Source organism: Lynx rufus, unplaced genomic scaffold, assembly GCF_022079265.1.
Source record: "Lynx rufus isolate CCGP_SWC_20201006 ecotype Redwood Valley unplaced genomic scaffold, mLynRuf1.p SCAF_18, whole genome shotgun sequence".
Lineage (NCBI taxonomy): Eukaryota > Metazoa > Chordata > Mammalia > Carnivora > Felidae > Lynx > Lynx rufus.
In genome coordinates this window covers 17,387,381-17,407,831 of record NW_025814832.1, presented here as the reverse complement: position 1 = coordinate 17,407,831, position 20,451 = coordinate 17,387,381, and the positions used below count along the sequence as shown (strand labels likewise).

The following is a 20,451-nucleotide window of genomic DNA, read 5'->3' as shown; positions in this document are numbered from 1 at the left end:
GAAATAAACCTTTTAATAAATCACATGTTTCCTTAACCTGAGAACGTGGTGTTCAAAAATTCAAACATTTATGGCATTTATTTCATTTCCAGTAAACGTGGAACATCGATATGGGGAAGGGGCGGGAAAGGGAAGAATGAGGCATGAGAATAGGAAAGACCGGCTTATCTTTTGAACCCAATATAATGGACGTGGAGCAGAAGAAAACAATGACCAGAAATCAATAAGCATACATTTTTAGTCCTGAGTTCTACCTATAGGCCTTGGAGTAATAATGGACAATTTGTTTGCTCTCCAGGGCCCCAATTTTCTCGTATGTAAAATGAAAGATTTGGACTGAATGACTTTGAAGGGCCTGGTTGGCCCTAATATTTCATGACTTCTTTAACAACCATAAATATTTTTAGAGAAACACTTCTATAACCATGCCTTAGGTTCTGTTTCTGCTTTTATTCCACTTAAGCCTCCCTGAATCCAGTGTGTTCATCCAACAAGAAAGCTGACTTTTTTCAGTCTTTCTCAGTCTCAGACCCCTCAGGACTTCCTGGCTCCATTCTTACTCTTACTCCCACTCTTATTCCTTGCTCCATTCTTTTTCACCTAGCTTAGGGCTCCATTGCCTCTTTCTCTTTTCCCTTTCATCACACCATTAAGTGGGATGGATAAAGGCAGCCCCGGCCAGCAATTCTTCAAAATTGCAGCCCATTCTAGTCTCCCAAACAGGTAACTTGAGAGCCCCCTCTACATACTCTCCTTCCAGCCAGCCAGGTACACGTAGACTTGGATAAAAGCCAATTCCCAAAGGGTTCAAAAAATCACTTCTACGCCAGGGTAAACCCAGATCATCTCCTGTACCCAGGCCTTCAGTGGGCTGCTTTGCTCCATCCAACATAGATAACTTCACTGACTAGAGATAATGCAGTATCATCTCTCCCCTTATCTACGTTGGGTTTCTCAATCCGCTCTCCCACTCAGAATGAAAACCAGCTGCAGCCACTCACCCGCTGGCATTCACAGCTCAGCCCACCACACACCATAACCTGCAGAGGCAACCGCCAGCCACGAGAGCATTTGTATGATTCCAGATCTAAGACAGTGTTGAAGTCACTACACAAACCAAACACTGTAAAGAGCAAGGGAGTCTATGTAAATACGGTGAGGAAAAGAAGCCAAAGAGTGCAGCCAGAAAAGGGGAGGGCCTGGACCAGGGGAGGTGTAGAAACTCATAGATAAGGCATACAGGTTTTATAGACAGCACACACAGCAGAAATGTCACAGTGTAGAGACTTGGACCTTGGCATATTTTGAGCTGCTAAAGCCTAAAGGGCAATTAGGCTATAATTTATACGCTGTAATGCTTCAAATGCTCCTAAGCTGTAATAGAAACACAGCTCATTAAATATAGCCAATCTATCATCCCCTCAAGCACCTTGTAACTGTGCTGTGAGAAAACCAATCACCTTTACATTTTAATAAAAATATTATCTTGCCTGAGCACAGAGAAAGGGTGTAATTTATGGGATGAAAACCAAAAATTTTAAAGGGCAGGGTGAGAAATGGATGCAGAACTTTTAACCAACAGACCTAGGGAGTTCATGGTCTTTCTTTTTAAAAATGTGTCAGCAAGTCTTTAGAAGCTGAATTTGGACCTTAAAATCAGGGGGATTATGTTGTCAGTTATTTTTAGATCAACAGTATAAGGTAAAATGGGTGAAAATTGTACTGCTTTTAGAGCTACTTAGCTAAGTCTGCTAAACTCAGGCCACGGGCCTCCCTGTACAAATGTTTTACATTTTTATTCAGTTAATACTTCTCCACTTCATCACCGAGAAAAAATAACAAATAAACATTGTTTATACAGACAATTTTAAAATCTATACGCTAAATCTCACTATCCATCCTCAGCAATAAGGCTGAAATAATCTTATCCAAAGAGAGTATGTGGATTATTAATAATTGTATTAGTTTCTTAGGGCTGCTGAGACAAATTACCACAAGCCAGGTGACTTAAAACAACAGAAACTTATTCTTCCACAGTTCTGGAGACTGGAAGTCTGAAATCAAGGTGTTGGTCAGGCCATAGTCCCTCTGGAGGCTCTAGGGAAGAACATGTTCTCTGCTTCTGCCAGCTTCTGGTGGCTGCTGCCATTCCTTGACTTGTGGCCACATCACTTCAATCTCTTGCTCTGTGGTCACACTGCCTCCTTCTCTTCTGTCTGCCAATCTCACTCTGCCTCACTCTTGTAAGAATGTCTTTATGAGGACATTTGTCATTGAAATAGAGTCCAGCCCAATAATCCAAGATAAACTTCCTTCTCAAAATCCTTAACTGAATCACCCAGTTTGGTAGACAAGGTAATATTTACTCTTCTACCATAGAAGGCAATATTCACAAATTCCAGGGATTAGGACATGGGCATATCTTGGGGGAGGCCACATTCAGCTTCATACAATAATCATGATTGTCATTTTAACAACTTAAAACTTTACAACAATGTATACTTTATACAGTGCACGATCTACATTATCTTACTTAATACTCATAATAACTCTGTTGGGGGGTAGAGATGTAAAGAATTAGGTAACCATTCATTCATTCATTCACTCACTGAGCAATCACTATTGAGTAGCTACTCTTTGCACAGCCAAAAACAAAAGACAGAAATGCACAGTTCCTGTCCTTAGAAGGCACTCTAAAAGCTGTCCACAGTCAGTAGTGCCTTTAAGATAACTTTGAGACAAGAGTGCTACATGAGGTAGGACCAGTAGAAGCCAGCTGAGAGAGCAACAATCCCAACAAGAAAATCTGTCCAAGTCTCCTCTAGGATTCCCACTTTGGTTTTACCTGCTGAACTTCAGTTCGCCCCCTTTACAATGCTCCATGCGTCCTCACGACCTGCCCACTGTTGACTCTCCTGCCCAACTCACTGCCTAACAAAGGCTGAAGCTCAACCAGATGCTTTCATTACCAGCCCTGAATACTCTGCCAAATCCAGAATAGAAAGCAACGGACAATGGCTCTTGACCACACTAGTTCACTCTAGCTTGCCTGTCACTCTGAACATGGCAGTCTATCACAGTTTCAGACTCTACTCTGTGTTGTGGATATTCTTAAAGACTATTCTTTAAGTACAGATTAATCTTTAAAACTTCTATAATCAGCCCTTAACCTTGCGGTATTCATACAATTAACATCTTCTACCTGGAAGTTGAGTGCCACCAATTTTCCAAATGCCCTTCAAAAATAAATCACAAAGTGTCAGAGCTAAAAGGGACCTTAGGCATCATCTAGTCCAACCTCCTCTTTTTACAGTTCAGTAAATGGTCCAGAAGTTAATGGCTTGCCAAAGGCACCCAAGTGAAATTAGACACAAAGCCTATCACAAGCTCCAGGGTCCCATGAAAAAAATGTATAACTAACATCCCCTCCTTGGAAAGTCAGAATAACCAGCAAGTTTATGGCCAGTGTCTATTAAGATCTGGGAGACTGTCATCCACAGAGGCAGACTTTTATTTACACTAATATGCTTCAGAAAAATGACAATTGTACTCTATAATGAAAATATTGTTGAATTTACTTTGGTAATTTTCTGATAACCCTGAAACCAAAATGGTAACAACATAGAATGGACTACCCTAAAAATGTAAGGATATTTTAACTACTTAGGAATAAGCTATTTAAACTGTTTTGTACTTCAGAAGCACTTATTTTATATGTACGAAAGTAATAAGTTTAATATATAAAGTTATTTCTTTTCTATTAAAATAGATCCAAGAATCTCTGCTTAGCAAAATACTCCAGTAATGCTGTGCTTTTCTATTTCGTATAGAAGAACTAAAATTGCATTTCTTTCTTCAAATATTCTGAAATTTAGACTTTATCATATCCCTTCCTCACAATACCCTAATGAGGAATATTTCATCTTAAGCTGAGAATTAATAACACTTCATATGTGTGAGAAATGTACTCTGCAGTACAAAGCACTTACAAATTCATCATTTCACCCAATCATCATAGCAGTCTATGAGATATAAAAAAAGATACGTAAAAAGGTTTTGTCTACATTCACAAATAAGGCAACAGAGGCTGAAAGAGGCCTAGTGACTTGCCAAAGGTTATTACAGAGCTAAAAGTGGGGGTCCCAGCTGGAATTCAGATCTTCCACGACTTGCACCAGATGATATAGCCTCTCAGGTAAAAATATGCAAGGCACAAGAGATGATAAAGAACAGGATTTTCTGGCTTAGCAAACCTACGTTGAAAATATTTTACTCAAAACCAGTACTGTGGAAAATGTATCATCTTGGATTCTCAGGGAAACTTACTCTTTTTTCAAACCTGTTTGACAAACTTAAAGTCTTTTATAATTTCATTCCAAAGCACATAGATGAAGTTTGGCGCGAAATGAGATGGATCATGGATGCTCTACAGTATGCAAGATACAAACAGCCAGTTTGTGGCTTACCCATCACGAAGCTGATAGACCCCTCAGATGGGCAGAACCTCAAGAAGATCAACTCTACATCCTCACATATCGACTGTCTTGCATCCCCATCCCCATCCCCAGAGATGCACAGAAGAAAGGCTGTGAGTGGTAAGCAATGAGATCTAAAGACCCGTATTTCAGTCACCAGACTCTTGGTCCTATCTCCACTAATGAGGCTCTTTTATGGTGAGGCATTGGTCTCAGTAAGCAGGAGGAAACACTATATAGTGGTAAGAGTCTAAAAGCAGAGAGGGATCAAAATCAGAACGTGGAGGGATAGGAAACTAGGGCAATAACCTGAGATTAACTCCATCCAGCAGTGGAGACGCTTTAGTCCAGTTCTAGCCTGAGTTTCCCAGATATAAAAGGACACAGAGCAGGGATAGGGCCTCAGAAATGCAGAATGGGGACTGATATGGTGCCAAGTGTGGACCAAGTCAGCCAAGGGAATCTGACCAAAACCAAGTAAGGAAGGAGATAAGGCCCAGCCTCTAGTAAATAGACACTGGACAATAAAGAGGCAGGACGTAGGTCCCAGCCTGGAGAAAAGTTCAGGGCGAACTCACCCAGCATAGCACCAGTGTCCTGGGGTGGAAGATGGGAAAGAAAGAAATCTTGGATAAATAGAATCCTGACCCCTGGGGCGCCTGGGTGGCTCAGTCGGTTAAGCGTCCAACTTCAGCTCAGGTCATGACCTCATGGTTCCTGTGTTCAGGCCCTGCGTCGGGCTCTGTGTTGACAGCTCAGAGCCTGGAGCCTGCTTCAGATTCTGTGTCTCTCTGCCCATCCCCTGCTTGCGCTCTGTCTCTTTCTCTCTCAAAAATAAACAAAAAAAATTTTTTTAATAAAAATAAATAAAAAATAAAGCATCCTGACCCTGAAGCCAAATAAGTAGGTTGGCCCCATCATGGATAAAACAAGCAGGAGACAACTTTCAGGCAGGCTGTAGGAGACACCTGGCACAACACCTCTACTCTTGGGAATGGAGTTTGGAGTTTACAAGGAAATGCTGAGAACAAAACATGGCTGGGTTAACACAGAGTTCTACAAAATACCTCTGGCTTATAAATAGAAAGCATACTAATCAAAGGCAATATAATTCTTAGGATATGTTGAGACTAGTGCCATTTTCTAGTCAATTAAAATAATGGCAAAGCATCTTTCTTGATTCTATAGCTTATAAAAGCTCCCAATTCTGTAAGCTTTACAACAACAAGAATTAACATTTTTAACAAACAGTTCTGAAATATGGGCTCGTCCCATAGGGGGCAGCATGGTGTAGCTGAAACAGCTTGGGCTAAGAAATCAGAGACCTGGATTCAAATCCCAGACAATAAATTGTAGGTATCACATTTGATGTTATTACTCTTATTATAGAAAACTTTAGTGGGGATGTAAACTTTTTCTATAAGTAAGCTTATGTATGCTCCTATATTTTAAAAACGTCAGTGTCCTAAAAATCAAAACTTGGCAAATGAAGAACTTGAGAGACAGCTAATTTACATTCCCAAAGGATTCTATGATTTACCCAATAATTTTTTAAAGAACTCTGTTAGTAGATTTCCTCAAGTGACTTTTGTAGATTCCCACTTAGCTGGACATACAAATAAAATGCCATCCCTGCCATAAGCTAGTTTAGTGGGGGAGACAGATACATTAACAAAATTTCATGGTAACTGCATTTATGCTATGATGAGGAAATGTGTAGGGTGCTGTGAAGTCTATCGGATGTGTTAACCATAAACCATAAGATCAAAGAGACCTTCCTGGAGGGGAGATGGGGTGACAAAATACTGAAGGATAAGCAGGAGTTGAGCCAAAAAAGAGGAAAGAGGAGAGCACTTATGGGCAAAGGAAGCAGAGTATGCAGCTGTATTGTAGTTCAGGGAACTGTACGCAGTCTGGCTGAACTCAGGATCCAAGAACATTGTTTAGCCTTTTTATTTTCTCATTAAAAAAATACTTATTGGTTATCCACCAATAACTTCAGGTACTTCTTGTACTCTTGAAGTAATAGGGAGGGATATAGTGATAAAGTAAAGTTTCCACTTCCATAGAGCTTACATTCTAGAAAAAAATGGTAATGAAAACGTAAACAAACAAGATAATTTCAGAAAGTGAAAAACTTCCAATATATAATGCAAAACAGGAATCAAGATGAGCAGGGGAGATGAGCAGGGAGAAGGGAGAGTGTTGAATTCACTAAGATGATCAACAGAGACCTATCTGTGAAGATTACATTTGAAGCAACCACAGAAAAAGGAGCCAGTAATGCAAAGATCTGGAGTTGGAATATTCCAGGCAATAAAACAGCAATAGGCCCTGAAGTGGGTCAGGGATGAAAGAAAGCCAAAGTCACTGGAGCAGAACAAATAAAGGGGCTACTGGTGAGAGAGAAGGTAGAGAAAAAGGCAGGGGCCAGACCAGGCAGGGGCAAGATAAGAAGTTTGGATTTTATTCCACTTGTGATGGAAAGCCACTGGAAACTTTTAAGCAAGGATTGATGTGGTCTGAATTACTCTTTAAAATCAAATCTGGCTTTTGTACGAAGAGACCATAGTGGGGCAATACTGGAATCAAGGAGATCAATTATAAAGCTAGCAACAGAGGGATACCAAGTTTTCTGGCTTGAATGTCTCTGGATATCATGATGCCATTTACGAAAAAAAAAAAAAGGAGAAACAAGCTTGGGTAGTTGGGCATGTTGAATCTGAGTTAGTTTCAGGACATTCCACACAAAAAGAAACATGCAATAGAAAAGGATTATGGGATCTGGAGCTCAGGAAAGAGAAGTGGACTAATAACATGGATTTAAGAATTGTTGACATACGAATGATGTAGCTACAAAAATGCTTGGGATTCCCTAGACAGAGTAGTTAGAGTATGGAGAGGAGAGTCTGAAAGGATCCCCGTGGAAAGAACATCAAGACTTTTTAAAGCAGGAAGAACCCATCAGAAGAAGATAAAACAACAACAACAACAACAACAACAACAACAACAACCCAGAGAGTAGTGTCACAGAAATTAAAGCATGTCAAATAATAGTGAGAGCTTAAACAAAACTGAAAAGCTTCTATTGGGGTCGTTTATTTTATTTTCAACAAGGGAGTCATCCGTAATCTGGAGACAGCAGTTTGTGAAGGGAAGGAGATATAAACTGAACAGAAGTAGATCAGGAAGTAAATGGGAGGTAAAGGAATGGGACCAGTAAGGATACACTCTTCAAAATCTTGGCTGTTGAAGAGAAGAGTGAGGGAGGGCAGTAGCTAGAGAGGTCTGGGGTTGAAAGCGCATTTTTAAAAGGCAGGATAGATATTCCCTCTGCTGTTCGACAATTTACATAAATCTGCAAACAGCTCTTCCATTCTACTTCCACCTTCATAGCCCTTACCTGCCCTCTGCTCACACAACTTTCCCAGAGTTTTATCTTCTCTTGGCCACGGGGTCCTAAGAAGGTCCCCCTTGGCTGTATGAGGGTGGCCTCTCCTGTGCCACAGAAGTGCCAAACTCTCATATTGGCCAGATGACAGGTTACACGCACTCTCTACTGGGAGGATCTGGCCAATTACATTTGGATTTTATTATTAATCTAAAATGTGAGTGATCATCATTCTGTTGCTTAAAATATAACTCTCTCTTGGGTCCCTTTATTTCTCTGAAGCCAAGATTCCATGGGCTGTGAAACACAAAGACGTGGAGGGAAGCAAATAAAAAATGGAACCCAGTGACAAGGAAACAGTTGAGAGCTTGGAGAAGCATTTAGTGGTCAGATCCCCTCACAAAAGCAAAAGCATTTCAGAGCAATGAAATCTGCTCCTACATACTCTAGCCTCTGCACTAGTGTGGCTACTTTTATTTGGAAACCATTTACAAAGAGGAAAAAATCCAATTTAGAGAAACATCTCCAGTGGGTTGCTCAGAGAGCAAACTTTGCAATACAATTCCGTTCTGCGTGGGTAGGGTTCACCTAACTTCTGAGGAGCTGGCTGGAAATACAGAGCCTATCACAAACCTGCCAACCCAAGATTCTGTTTTAAGCCTGTGGAGCACCTTGGATTTGTTTGTGTATATCTGTGTGGGGGGGGGGGGGAGGGAGTGGAACTCTTTAACTTCCCATTTCTGTGTGGTTTTCAAACACAAAGTAGAACTCCTCCGAGTCAATTAAAATTAAGCATCTCCCAAGGACCCAAGGGGGAAAGTTGGCTCCTAAGAAAGGCAACTCATGGCAGGGGGTGGAATGATTTGGTCCATCACATGTGTATTTTCTCTCCCACTCCTTTTCTGTGGGTACAGTGGTCACAGGCAGCAGCAATTTTTTTTTCCGATACTGCTATTTCTCCTAGTGACACATGGGTGAGGCAACAGAGGGGAGGGGGGTGTTGTTTCCTTCAGATGCATTTGAAGATTATTCTGATCTTCCAATCTGGTAACCTTTTTCCAGATGATTTTAAGATCATTACAGTATAAACTAAACAGTTCAGAAAATCAGCAGGAATCTGAAGATGTTATTTCTCTTGGTAAATTAGAAGGTGAACAAATCCCTGAGGTTCTCCCCATTTATTTAAATTCTTCATTTATAAATTATTTAAATTCTACTCAAACACAGTGGTAACAGATTCAATGAAGCACACAAAAAAGTACAAATTTGGACACTGATACATTAAAAATGTGAAGATAGATTTTAGGGCAAATATTGCTTATTATTCCTTTCTTTCTGTCCTGCCATGCCCCCTGCCTTTAAGAGAAAGGCAATAGCTTTAAATCAATTATTCTTTCCTGAAATGTCATCTCTACATAACGCCCTCAAAATCCACATCAACTCTACTCTGCTGTTGTTGGCCTGAGCCACAGAGACCAGGAATTGCAACACCCATTACAATGGCAAAAAGGCCAAGCTTCCTAAGCCAGCACTAATACTATGGGCAGAACTTTCATCAAACAGCTCCTGGGTCAGTCAGAGGGGAAACACAAGGTTCTACCAATGCTAGCCTGCCCAGTGGGCCCTGTAAGGGAAATTGAGGAGCACAACCAGGTTTATTAAAATAACAACTGGGCAAGGTGCCTACAATGCTTAATGGAGCATATGGCCTGGATCTGGGGATGGAAGCTGCACTTTGCATTCTTTTCCAGGAAGGGAGGGAGTGGCAGTGGCCTAAGTCCCTGGAAACTCTCCTCAGTGCCCTGGCTGGCATCCTGGAGATTTTCCCAGCTTGTTCTGGGAGGGGTATCCCACTCTAAGCAATAGGTTCCACTAAGTCTTATAATAAATAATACAACCACCATGGAAGTCAAATATTTAGATTCCTACTAGAACAGTGTTTCCCAACTGTGGGTCCATGAAACGACAAGATAATATTTACCACTCCATACCCAAGCCTTTTTTCCCTCTCCTTGGGTTATGACAGTTACAACTAGCTCTTCTTTTAATTTATCTCCTATGTCTCTTGCTCCTAGGAGCTATGGTAAAGAAGTTAGTTATATCATTTACAAATTCACTGCTAAATCTAGGTCAGGAAATACAGTACTGAACTAGATCACCACCAACACAAGACACCATACAAGAGATTATTGTTCTCCTTTATTATCAACAGCATTCTCACAGCAAAGTCTTGAAGTTTATCTGATTACTGGTCTATATTTTAATGAGTCACCTCTTGATAACATTTTCTAGTTATTTTCTCAGTATTTAAGGGTAGGAAGGCACTTAAAGTATTTCTAACAATCTAACTTAATCATCCTGGCACCTGTGAAGATACGCAATATAATACCGACATGCTGTAGAGGAAGAAAGGTTCAGAGGGGCTAAGTGATTTGCTCAAGATCAGATACACAGTCAAGGAGCAAGATAGGACTTCAGCCCAGGTTTGTCGGATTTTAAGACAGTTGTTCCTTCTGCTACAACTAGGCTGACCCTTAAGTCAAGCATCACCAAATATGAAACAAAATAATTTAGGTGACTGTTTTCAGGAATTTCTATGGCAGATTACGTAAATTAGCTCTTTCCAGGCTGCTTTCAGTATTGTTTTTAAGAGGCAATCAAATCTCACAATTCTTTATGCTCCCAGATTTCAATATTTATTTTAGTTTCAATCAACTCAACATAACATTTTACTGAAAGCTTTGTATGCAACAGAAATAGCACAAGAAGCGAATAATACAATGATAATTAAGTTGCAGTCTTGTTAGGAGATCCTCATGGCCTGCTCAAATGTCAATGTTCAGATTAGATGATCTAGAAAATACAGAAGATTCTGCATGCCCCTTTGCTTGACTCCTTCTTTGGTCCATTCCTTCACTGCCTGACTTCTTCAACATTTACTGAGCAGAAATAAATAAGACATAGTGTATGCCTTCTGGAGTTCATAGTTCAATAATGGAGATAAACATGTAAATGAATAGTTTATAATAAACCTTGATAAATACAGTAACAGAGATATAAATAAAATGCCATAAGAGCCAAGAGAATGGAGCAACTAACTTTACCTGAAGGAATCAGCACAGGCTCTTCCTGGGAGTCTTAAAATAGGATTCCCCATTGAAAATTAGAAGGTCAGACCTTTGAAGCACACCTTCATATACTCCTTAGTCCCCTGCAAACAATAAATGTTCACTATTTGTATGCTGAGAGGTCAAAGTATAAACTGCTCTTGCAGAGTGTTTTACCTGACTGTGGGCTGGAAAGGGAAAGAAAGTGCCACAAACTCCTCAGCAATTGCTTATAGTTACAGTCATATTTACTATCAGACTTCTAGTGGATTTAATGGTGGCCCTAAAATGATTATGTTCGTGTCCGAACCCCCATAACCTGTGAATGTGACCTTATTTGGAAAAAGGGTCTGGGTACACATGTAATTAAGGATCTTGAGATCATCCTGGATTATCAGGGTGGGCCCTAAATCCCATGACAAGTGTCCTTACAAGAGACAGAAGAGTCTATATGAAGACAGAAGTAGATATGGGAGTGATGCCCCACAAAGAACACCAACAGCTGGAAATGGCAAGAAAGCACTCTTGCCTAGAGCCTCCAGAGGGAGGGAGTCCAGCACAAATGACACCTTGATTTCAGACTTCTGGCTTCCAGGGCTGTGAGAGAATAAATTTCTGTTGTTTTAAGCCACCCAGTGTGTGGTGATTTGCTATAGCAGCCCCAGGAAACTAATATAAAACTTAACATGTTTCTCTAACAGCAGCAATATCAAGAAGCTCTTACTAAAAGTTGAATTAATGTAACTCAGTGTGCGTCCCACACAAAGTAGATTAGGTAACGAGGTCCCGGCCCTCAGGAAGCTTCCATGGAAAGCCATGAAAATGCTACAGTGGGGGCACCTGAGTGGCTCAGGTGGTTAAGTGTCAGCACAGAGCCCACTTTCGATCCTCTGTCCCCTTCTCTGTCTGCCCCTTGCCCAGGTGCTCGCTCTTTCTGTCTCAAAAATAAACGTTAAAAAAAAAAATGCTAAAGTGCATAGGAGCATGGCAGGCCTTTGGAGACAAATCTGCAGGTGAGTTTCTATCCTGCTACTTACCAACTGTACATGAATTAGAAAATTTAATAAGCCTAAGCTTTAGTATGTATTCTTATCTGCAAAATTAGAATTGTTATAAGCATTAAATAGGATAAAGCACCTAGAATACTTAGCATAATGGCTGGCCCACAGTAAGCACTAAGAAAATGTCATTACTATTGTAGACACAAATGAATACATGTGGACAGCTGAGTAGACAATACTGACCAGATAGAGAAGGAAGTTCAACTAAAGTCAATTCTTTGGATCTTATTTCCAGCCCAGTTTCAAATCTTCAGTTAACCTCTCTTCTTCATCACAACGATGGCACCTGTTGCTGTCATCATCAAAAACAGCTGATAGTTCCGAGACCCTATTCCTGGCGGTACCCAATTTTTCTCACAAAGGATGAGAAAAAGTGCTCTCTAAAACTTGTTTTAAGATTATTAAAGCCGTTCAGCCCAAGCCATTATCCAATTCACTCCTTTTAACTTGAAAATCTCTTTATATCTATCTTCTTCCCTACCTCATGTCCTTCCAACTTTTTCACCAAAAACCAATGCCAGCACTGGTGCTCACAAGTGACCACTTCTTGTTATGTCCATTAACCTACCGTTCTTCTATCTTTAACAGTTCCCTCTCCAGTGGTTCCTCCTCTACCCACAAACATCTTCCCCCAACCTTGCAACGCATCAGGCTCCCATCCCATCTCCTCCAGGGATATCTTGGCCAACCTCTCAAGCTTAATCTGTCCCAAATTAAATTTACCATCTCTTCTACTGCCCAACCCAACCCAAATCTACTGCCTAACCCTGATGCAATTTAACTCCTCTGGTTTAATGCTGATACTATCATTCAGACACTAAGCCTTGAAACCTGCTAGTCACTGCAGGGCTTTTACACTTGCCTCTCCAAGTTGTCTGGAGCACTTTTTCCTCAACCTTTCACATAGCTGGTTCCTTCCAATCATTAACATCTTACCTAGACTCCCTTTTCTACAGGGATTCCTCCCTTAGCTACGTTAGCAAAAGAACCTTCCTCCCAAGTCACTCTCTAGCTGAAACCCAGTTTCATTTTCTTCACAGAACTTTGCACTATCTGAAATTAATCTTTCAACGTTTATTTATTTTTGGGACAGAGAGAGACAGAGCATGAACGGGGGAGGGGCAGAGAGAGAGGGAGACACAGAATCAGAAACAGGCTCCAGGCTCTGAGCCATCAGCCCAGAGCCCGACGCGGGGCTCGAACTCACGGACCGCGAGATCGTGACCTGGCTGAAGTCGGACGCCTAACCGACTGCGCCACCCAGGCGCCCCTGAAATTAATCTTATGTGGGGTTTTTTTTTTTTTTTTACTTATTTAATCCTTTCTCTATGCACTGTGTAAAAGCAGATACCATATCTGCCTAGCACAAAATACATGCCTGGTAAACATCTTTGAATAATTTTCCTGGATTTCTATTTTCCTCCACATAACCACCACTCTTACACAGCCCCACAACCTGAAAAAGATAAATATTTAAAAGAAACATAGCTTGGACCACAGCCTTCTCATTGGCCTCCCTGCTGTCTGTTTCCTCTCCATCCAATTCCTCTTATATCCAACCTGCTACATAATTATCCTAAATCACACCTCTTGTCAATTACTTCTTCAAAATTCTTCAATAGCTACTCATTGAGTACAAAATTCTTCAATAGCTTACTCACTGAGTACAAAATTAGGTACAATCCTTATCTAAGATTTACTACTCACTTCTGGCTCCACCCTACCTTTTAAAAAATTAAATTCTCTCTTTTGGCCATTTATTTTGAAATAGAGAAACAGTAGGTTGCAAAGAAATGTACAGGAATTCCCATGTACCCTTCCCCCAACTTCTCCAACATCAACAACTTACACAGCTCTTGTACAATATCAAAACCAAGAAGCTGGTACAATCCATACAGCTTATCCAGATTTCACTAGTTATGTATACACACTTGTGCATGCATGTGTGTAACCGTGTGCATGCAGATGCACACAAGCACTCAGGCTCCCTTGTATAGCTCTTGTATCACATGTGTACTTGGGTAATCACTACCATAACCAAAATATTCAACTGTACCATCACCACAAAACTCCTTCTGTTCCCCCTTACTCATCCTCCCATCCCTACCCCTGGCTACTACTATCTATTCTTCAGCTCTATAATCATTTCATGAATGTTACATAATGGATGTACCACAGTTTATTTAACAATTCATTCACTTAAGGACATTTGGGTAGCTTCCAGTTTAGGGATAATACAAATAAAATTGCTATGAACACTCACATACACAGTCCTGCATGAAAATAGTCTTAATTTTCCTAAGATAAATTCCCAAGAGTGCAACTGCTGGCATCTTACTTTTGTAGCCTCACTTTTCCAAAATTCCTCCTGTTCCCATATCACAGTCAAATAAGACTACTTGAACTGTTTCCTCTTCTTCTCTGGTTTCTAATCCTCTCATCATTTGCATATTTATTATTAATAGCTGCCTAAACCACTTTTTCAAAGAGGATGAAGAAATAAATTAATTTATGGGGTGCCTCAGTGGCTTATTTGTTGAGCATCTGACTCTTGGTATCAGCTCAAGTCATTATCTCACCGTCATGAGATCGAGCCCCATGTCGGGCTCCTTTCTGAGCATGGACCCTACTTGAAATTCTCTCTCTCCCTCTCTCTCTGCTCCCTCCCTCCCTCCGTCCCCCTAAATAAATAAATGAACAAACAAACAGTTATTTACATGAAGGAAAAAATAAATAAAAGATGATGGAGTATTTTATCAATCCTGTCCCACTGAAATGTGATCTCTTTCCTATAAACCTGCATCATATTTGCTAAACTTCTCTTATAAAATGTATGTTCTACCAGTCTCATAGATGCATATATGCCCTATACTTCCATTACAACAGTAAACTCCCTGGAGACAGATCATTTCTTATTAATTTCATATTCACTCTGGCACCAAGCACACTGTTTCTGTTATAGCAGGAGCTCAAGCAAAACAGAATCTTCATTGTTGAATGAATGGACGAATTAAATATATTTGCCCTAAGAGGGCTCTGATTTAACCAGGAATCCAGGATGTTATATTTGCATTAAAAAAGACAACTAATAATACAAGTCTATACAGGCTAAGTGCCAAAGGACAATAAAAGCAAGAAATGTTAGAGAAGTGCAGAGAAGGCAGCAATCTTTTCTGGGGCAGTTGAGGAATGCTTCTTAAAGAAGGCTATTTTTGAGGGAAACCTTGAACAGATGAGTAGAACTCAGAAAAGTAGAAAAGGGAGTCCTTTTTGGTAGACATTATTTAAGAACAGTATATGGATTGATCTCATTCTTTGTAGCTTCTGGATAATATTCCACTATAAAGATGTGCCCAAAGTTTTAACCTATTCTCCTGATAGTAGACATTTAGTATGCATCAGTTAGAATTAAGTTTGGATCCACGTTACGGAAAATCCAAAAGGAGTGTCATACACACAAGATACTTTGTTTCTCTCGTGTGAAAGAAGCCCACACGTAGACAATTCATTGTTGGTATGTGGACTCCATGGTCTTCAGACTCCATGCTCCATTTTTCACCTCCACCACACTAGCATATGGCTTTTTTTCCCAAGGTTGCCTTATGAGCCTAGCCAACACATCTTGTTACAGGCAACTGAAAGGAAAGAGAAAAAAAAAGGGGCCTACCTCAGAGCTAAGCCAGCTCCCTTTTTGCAGACTTCCAGAAGTTTCACACAATACTTTCAGTTCTACATCATTGGCCATAACTTAGTTATATGGCCATACCTAGCTGAAAGGGAAGCTGAAAAATTCAGTCTTTCACATGAGTGCATTGCTGTCTCAAAGGAAATTTAAGATTTGTAACCAAAAAAGGATAATAGATATTGGGTAGCAGCCAGCAGTTAGAGAGAAAAACTGAAATCTTGCCCTGCCAATGAGTAAGCACACACATCATCTTCCATAGTCAGGAAAAAGAGAAAGAAAAGAAAATGAAGCACTTCACAACCTGACCCTGAAATAAACAAACAAGCCAAGAAAGAAGGAAAGAAAGAAAAGGATTACATCTGGTTCTACTTCCTAAAATAGAAGAAACTTTAATCCTGTTTGTGTAAATTACTAATTCCCTTACAAAACAAAATTTTTCCCTGGAGTCTGCAATATTCTTATGATAACCATGTCCGATTTCCCACCATGAACAAAGTAACTATAACCTTGTATTCCTGTGGGTTTTTACTTTAAATACCTGTTGTATTTTTTAATCAGCAAGCCAGTCCTGAAGTTGGACTCCCTCACAGAACTTTGCAAGTAAGCTATTTTTCTTAAGTGATTTTTCTTTTCCTAATACTTTGGTGCCTCTAAGTCTTCCCTCACAGCAGTCTCAGCCACAGGATTATTTCTTATTTTCACTATTATAAATCCCACTGCAGTAAACAGCTTGTAAATGCCTCCGTGTATACACAGTGACAATTTCTCAAACATAGATATCTAAAAAAGAACTTGCTGGGACAAAGGATATGCACATTTTTAATATAGTCTACTTAAAAATGCTATCGGCAGAACGGTACTAGTTGATCGCACCATCACTATATGAGCATCCCTGACTTCCCACACATCAACAACACATGAGAGTATCCCTCTTTTCATTTTTAGCAAATCTGATAGGCAAAAACATGCCTTGTTGTTTCAACCTGCATTTCCCTAACTACCACCTAGTTAGTAATTATAGTCTATCTAGGTTGAACATCTTTATTATGTTTATTGACCATTTGTATTAATTATTCTTTGAAGGACGGGTTCTCATCTGCCCATCTGGATGGTCTTCTTATGGATTTAGAGAAGTTCTTTATATATTCTGGTTATTAATCTTTTGTTATACATATTATCACAGTTTTCTTCCAATCTATCCCTTACCTTTTTACTTTGTTTATAGTATCATTTGTTTTACAAAGTATTAAACTCTGATGTAGTCAAATTTAGCAGCCAATTCTCTGACTTCTGGGATTTTGTCTTGCTTACAAAGACCCTGCCACCGCAAAATTACAAACATATTGTCTTCTATTACTTGAAGGGTTTGCCTGTTACATTTAAGCTGCATGAAATTTATTTTTATATATGCTATAAGGTAGGATTTTCTCTAATTATTTTACTAAAGGGATAACCAATTGTCCCAACACTATATCCTGAAGATCTATCTATCTACTCCCTTACTTTGGAATATTATCTTTACCATATGTTAAATTACCACACAGAATTAAAACTATTTCTGGACTTTACTTTTCTGTTCTATAAATCCATCTGCCCATTTGTACACCAATACTACAAAGCTTTAGTTGTCAAAACTCCGTAGTATTTTTTGATATCTGGTAAATCAGAAATCAGGCTCCTCCCTATTGTATCTTTTAAAAAGGGTGGGGGGCACCTGAGTGGCTCAGTCAGGCCTCCAACTCTTGATTTCATCTCAGGTCATGATCTCACGATTCATGGGATCAAGATTCTCTCTCTCCCTCTCTCTGCCCCTATACCATTCCCATGAGCACTCACAAGCTCGCTCACTCTCTCTCTCTCTCTCAAAATAAATAAACTTAAAAAAAAAAGCTAGCTGTTCTCATAAATTTTCTCTTCCAGGTGACTTTAAACATCAGTTTACTAAATTCCTTTCAAAAATCCTACAGAGATTTTTTTTTTTTTATTGAGATTGCCTGATTTGTAGATTAGCAGTTTTTCTTTTTAAGAGAACTTGCATGTTTTTAAATTAGCATGTATGTACCAACTACTTATGTTGGGATGAGTTCTGTGGGAATTCAAAGCATTTTTAAGACATCCTTGCTCCACAGTAACATACCATCTGATTGAGGGGGAGAAACAGATATAAATACTGAGTGCATTAAATGATAAATATCTTTAGAATTAAAGTTGTGGCTCATTTATGGTCACTATAGTATGCACTTTGAGGCTGATTTCTGCCTGTCATTTTACTTCCGTTTTTGTTTTTTCTTTGGCCTTTTTGTTTTCCTTTTTAAACACCTGATAGGTAAATATTTATAAACATAATTGATTTATACCTTAGTCATCCTAGGTAAGAAGTTCTATTATCATTCCCATTTTACAGATAAAGAAACTGAACCTCAAAGAAGTTAAGTAACCTTCCCAAGATCACAGAACAAGTAGGTGGAGGACAGCTAAGATCTGAAACTGTTTCCCAGACTTCAATCCCCATAGTTCCACCTCTTCTTCCCTCCCCCTTTTAAGTTCCTGCTACTTTATCGAATGCAAAGCTCATCTCTGAAATAATGATAGGAAATGAATAAATGAGTAGCATGCAATTTTTTAAACTGTTTCATCCTCTGTACAAGCCCAGCAAATAATAAAAGCGTACAGGGAGAATAAGGGCAGGTTCCGCTCTGCCGCTGTCCAGGTTGGACCTGTCCCGAGTTCCTCTCCCTTTCCCTTAAGCTAAGCACAGGACTCATTACATAATTTATAGAGCCCTGTGCAAAACCAAAGCGTGGGGTCCCTTGTTCAAAAATGATTGCTACCTTCAAGAGGTAGACCGTTAACAAAGCACAGGACCCTTCTAGGCACAGGGGTGGGGAGGGCTCAACCACATGGATACTATGCCCAAGAAGCAGGCCCCAGCTAAGAGTTTCTCTCTCTTTTCTAACCTGGGTCTCTGGCTCTGTAGATTCACAGCCCTGCTCTGATGAAGAAGGCTGCTCAGAAGTCTTCCTCCCCACTGACAGCGACTACGACTCCAGTGATGCCCTGAGCCCCCGAGACCTGGACCTGGTCTACCTGTCATCACAGGATATCGCCCAGCAGGCTCTCAGCGGCCTAAGTGGCAGCGCCCCCGACGTTCTGCAGGTGCACGACATGAAGAGTCCTCTGGGATCGGGCCAGGACCCCCAAGGCCGGCCCCCGGGGCCGGATCCCGACCACTCGTGCGCCGAAGTCCTCCACAGCCTGACCCTCACCGGCTTCACTCCCAAGAACCACGCCAAGATGGCGCCGAGCGCCAGGCCGCCGCTGGGCTTCCTGGGAAAGCGGAAGCCGGCTAAGCACCAGCACCACGGCGGCTTCAGCCGCCACCACCGCTGGCTGCGCATGCACAGCGAGACGCAATCGCTCTCGCTCTCCGATGGCGTTTACACGCAGCACGTGTCTCGGGCCTGCGCCCTGACCCAGGAGCCCGCGGAGGCCGAGCGGCTGGGACCTGCCCCCGTTGGGTCCCGGGGCCTGGTTCTGGCCCACGCCGCAAGCCTCCCTGAGGAGGGGAAGAGCAGCCTCCAGGATGCGAGGTCTGCGGTACGTCGCATCTACGTGGAGCCCTACCGCGCGGCCCTGGTGGACGCAAAGCCCTGGGCTGCCTTGAGCCCGCCCCCCGGGGGCCACTCGGCCCTACCCAGCCCCACCCGCCCGGAGATGAGCCCCGAAGGCCCCACCACTTCCCCCGTGTCGGAAATACTCAGCAGCATGCTTTAGGGAGTCCTGCAACTGGCTGTCCTGATCCACAGCGAATCCCTGCATTCTCCATCACTCTCCGTCCAGCCCGGCCCCCACTGTGTCCCCAACCCTTTTCAAATGGTCTGAAATGTTAAAATTACAAAGGTTACAGGTTCAAGTCCCTCTTTTTTTTTTTTTTTTTTTTTTTTAGGATAGAGTTAGGTGGAAGTGAGAGTTGCCAGTGTTGTTCCCGGTTCAGGGCATACAAGAACTTTTGTGTCAACATGGAGTCCTGGACTATTTAGGGGCACCCATGGCTGAAGTAGGGCAGCCTAAAGAGCCACCTCAGTTCTGCAGCCGGCTCTGTAATCTGACCTTTGGGTTTAGGGCTCTTTCTTGAATTTGTGATTGATGGGGAGGAGTTCTAGAGATGAAAGTAAGATTAGCATTGTTTTTCCTTCCGTTCTAAACCTTCAGAAGAGTTTAAGGGAAAGAAGCCCAGGTTGCGTCTTCAGGGCACAAAGTCAAGTGGACTTGACCTGGGTTCCCAGTCAGCTAAACCAAGTCATTCCAAAGTGCAGGGTTCTCAGTTGGTCAGCAAATCGAATTTATCCATCAGCACTGATGGTAGGCCTAAAACAGATCTTTTCTTCATTTAGTGCTGTGTGGAAATCACCAGAAGCAAAAGTAGAGGATACTTTGCTTCTAGCTTTGTCTTACAAAGGTAAAACAGGGCAGGAAGAAGGACTTCCTGCACACTCAGCTCTCGTTCAAGCATGAAAATGGTCCTTGTATTATTCAGGGTGCAAGGAGATAGCTGAATTAAGTGAAAGGCTCAGTTAAAGACAAAACAGAGAGTGGGAGAGAAAGATGGGCAAAAATGCATTTTTTCTACAATCCTAAGTAAGTCCATGGGGCTTTGTCTCTGAAAATGATGGTGGATCTGCTTAGATTCTTAGGTGATGGAATTGTCATTGAATGAGAAAGTGCCCTTCAG

At 41.1% G+C, this 20,451-nt stretch overlaps 1 protein-coding gene across 1 annotated transcript in view; it reads left to right on the top strand.

The window, feature by feature from the left end:
* Window positions 1-19,493, top strand: part of ANKFN1 (ankyrin repeat and fibronectin type III domain containing 1) — a 150,646-nt gene extending 131,153 nt beyond the window's left edge. Inside the window, exons 17-18 of the mRNA XM_047080382.1 lie at window positions 4,382-4,595; window positions 18,697-19,493. Coding sequence (XP_046936338.1) covers window positions 4,382-4,595; window positions 18,697-19,493 — 1,011 coding nt within the window. The remainder of the gene's footprint in view (window positions 1-4,381; window positions 4,596-18,696) is intronic.
* Window positions 19,494-20,451: the final 958 nt, after the last annotated feature.